Below are 3,401 nucleotides of genomic sequence, written 5' to 3'. Positions count from 1 at the left end.
TATCTCTCTCTCTCTCTCTCTCTCTCTCTCTCTCTTTTTCTCTCACTCAATCTCTTCACAATCGCGGACATGCCGTTTGCGTTTCAACTGCCACGCGCACAAGAAAAGTGCAGAGCTGGCATTTAACTTACAAGACTTCGACGGAGTGCAACGGACTGCTCTGGACCGAAACCCGGAGCAAACGAAATCAGACGAGATCTTTTCGCATGCGCAATCGTCACAGCGAAGCGAACGCGAAGACGTATAGCGAATGATTACGAATTTAACGTACTTGTCCGATGACTTCGTCGTCTACGACCCACGTGACCGTCACATATAAACACGGACACGCACATATGTGCATGCGTATACGGAATATGATGTGGAGCATATGTTGACGCAAGTTTACGCTGGTTTACGCGTCGACGCTGAAAAAGTTGAATTCTTCGAATCGCGAGTAGGTACTTAAGCGTCAAGATCTACCGAACGTGTGCACAGGATTTCTCATCTTTTCCAGGGACAGACCCATTATACATAGAGATGGCGACATCCGAAAGCGACGCCGACTTTGAAAGCGCTGACGAGGAATTGAGTCGGGTCCTCGTTAAGAGAAACATCCGGGCGACAGTTTACCGAACGACAGTTGACTCCGAGTCAGATGATGATACTGAATATGTTCAACGCGCGCCTTGCGATATCACCAACTGGCAGAGCAGATCTGAGACTTTCCGAATGACGCCAGATGTGTTGACTGGTCGAAAGACCTTGGTCGATAATAAGAATGATAAGATAGATAGTAATGTCAAAGTTGAAAGTGATACATGTACTGCCAAATCGATTGATTATGTAGAAAACGCTTCTAACAAACGAGAGACTACATCTTCCCTTGAATCAAGAAAATTCTCATCAACCTCTACGATATCAGTAAAGGACAAAGAATCTGTGATAGAGAGTAATAAGATCTTGGAATCAGATGTCATGTCTGAAGTAGAAGTTACAAAAACTAAGTTGGATGACAAGAAAATTTCCCAAACAAGTAAGCAACAACAAGGTACTGCTCGTCAATTGGATACAAAAAAATTAGGAACTAGACTTACAAAAGATAAGATCGATGAACCTTGTGTCAATATAGCTACAGAACTAGAAGATGCAGCCAAGAATTCAAATAAGAAATCCTTACTGTTTCTGGGCAAAAATACAGAATGTAAATCAGAAGAAAAATCAAAAACTCAAATAACAGGTAATCAATTTAGACCATCAAGTGATTTGTCAGAAATAGACATGCCAGAAGAATTAAAGTCAAATAAAAAATTTAAAGAAGTTTTTCAGCCTGAAGGTTGGGAAGGACTTGGAGATGACATCGAGTTGCCTGATGAATTGACAGAAGAGAAATTACAGCCTATGTTACAGAAGCTTTCCTTGGCAGACAAAAAAGATAGCAAAGATGAAGATTCTTTAGGAAGCTGGGGCAGTTGGGGAAATTGGGGTGTAACTTCATTAATCAATACAGCTACCGCAAGTGTATCTACTCTAACTAATCATGTGTCTCAAGGACTTACACTTTTGGAAGGTACAATAGTACAGGATCCTACAGAATTGGAAAGGATAAAACAGAATGCAGTTCCTGAAACTGATGGTATAATATTTAGTATAAATTCTATATAGCTATTATTTTTATATATTTATAACATTTTATTTTTGCACTGAATATATCAATCATATGAAAATAAACATAACGTATATAATTATATCTTTGCTAATTTATGTTAATAGGTGCACAGTCAGAGATTCAGGAACAAGAAAATCGATCATTCAGTTCGTTCGGATTTGGAAATTTGATATCAGGAGTATCTTCAATTACAAAATTGGTTGAATCCACCGGTAGCAAAGTTATGACGGGTGGTTTAGATACGTTGGAGGCTATCGGAAAGAAAACAATGGAGGTATTGCAAGAAGGTGATCCAGGATTAAAGAAAAAAAGGGCCTTTTTTATGAATGAACCGGAGAAACCAAACTTATCGCAAATTCTCAGAGAAGCGAAGGAAAAAGCTGAAACGGAAGAGAAAACAATCGAGGAGCGCGAATTAGCGAGGAAAGTGCATTACGAGAGTTTGTTCGACGATTATCAGGGACTTGTTCACTTAGAAGCTCTGGAAATGTTATCAAAACAGAGCAATATAAAAATTCAACAATATTTAATTGAGCTAGATACGAACGACTTAACGTCTGTGCAAGAAACATTAGAAGAAATCAAGGAACTTTGTGATTTAGGTGATGAAGATGATGATGAGGATAAAAATGATAAAGATTTGAAAAGCAGATTAAAGAACGCTTGTCACGATCTTGGTGTTGATATTACTTATGAAAAATTATATGATGTAAGAAAATATATATTTATCAAAATCAAAAGACTTCTTTCATCATTATGACGAAAACAATTCTGTATTTTCAGATTTGGACAGAAACGGAAAATTATCTTGCATCATCCACGACGCGTACAGAACAGGAAATCTTTCAGAATGCTATATCGACATTGGCACAGTTTACAGCACTCTCCGTAGAGAGATTTCATAAGACGGCAGAATTGTTGTTAGTCAAAGAACGTCGCAGTACAGTGAACGAAGCAGATGCCTTGGTACAACTCACCAATGTTCTATCCAATCAGATTAGCTTACTAGCCAATTCATTTTGCGATACATTACATCGATTTGCTGAGACTACGAAAAAATCAGACATCAATGAGAATATAACAACAATTTTCTTAGAAGTAAGTAATTGGTTGAATAATTCAAGTATCATGATGATTGTAATATTAAAAACTCTTTTTTCACACAGGCTGCAAATGCAAATTCATATATTCAAGATGCCTTTAGACTTCTTATTCCTATTCTACAAGTTGGTGCAATCTAATGAATAACTATATTTAAAATATATTTAAAAAACACTTTTATACTTTATATTTAACGGTATCGTCTAGATTAAATACAATTTCCAAGAAGCATAAAGCATAATATTACCTTTTTTCCCGTTTTGTAAACATTGTCCATTTTATCTTTCATTTTATCTATATTCGAGAAAGGGACCAATATTTATTGTTAATTCCATTAACAATATATTATTTAGAGCTTTTAACTGAATGTATTGTTTGCCATTATTAATTTTTGTAGTATTTCGTCATCAAACATAAGATAGTTACAAATATATACATATGATAATACATGTACACATTTACATTGGGATTCATTAAACAGGTTTTAATAGAAAATAATTTTAATGTATCTGTGCACTAGTAATGCGCGCGTGCGCGCACGCGCGCACACACACGCACACGCACGCACGCACGCACGCACGCGCACACACACACACACACACACACACACACACACACACACACACACACACACACACACACACACACACAC

At 37.0% G+C, this 3,401-nt stretch overlaps 1 protein-coding gene across 1 annotated transcript; it reads left to right on the top strand.

The window, feature by feature from the left end:
* The first annotated feature begins 519 nt into the window (after positions 1–519).
* On the top strand, positions 520–2,889 carry LOC105626382 (protein FAM114A2). The gene is made up of 4 exons (XM_012207683.1): positions 520–1,615; positions 1,753–2,357; positions 2,432–2,746; positions 2,815–2,889. Exons 1-4 carry the CDS (start codon positions 520–522, stop codon positions 2,887–2,889), a joined length of 2,091 nt encoding a protein of 696 aa, XP_012063073.1.
* The last annotated feature ends 512 nt before the right edge of the window (positions 2,890–3,401 follow it).

The sequence above is a fragment of the Atta cephalotes genome (genome assembly GCF_000143395.1).
Source record: "Atta cephalotes unplaced genomic scaffold scaffold00005, whole genome shotgun sequence".
In the NCBI taxonomy this organism is placed as follows: domain Eukaryota; kingdom Metazoa; phylum Arthropoda; class Insecta; order Hymenoptera; family Formicidae; genus Atta; species Atta cephalotes.
This window is presented reverse-complemented; position numbering and strand designations above follow the sequence as displayed.

Coding starts and splice junctions, on each gene's coding strand:
- LOC105626382 (XM_012207683.1), top strand. CDS start 520: ATGGCGACATCCGAAAGCGACGCCGACTTTGAAAGCGCTGACGAGGAA. Junction 1,616..1,752: donor TGCAGTTCCTGAAACTGATG/GTATAATATTTA, acceptor TTATGTTAATAG/GTGCACAGTCAGAGATTCAG. Junction 2,747..2,814: donor TAACAACAATTTTCTTAGAA/GTAAGTAATTGG, acceptor TTTTTCACACAG/GCTGCAAATGCAAATTCATA.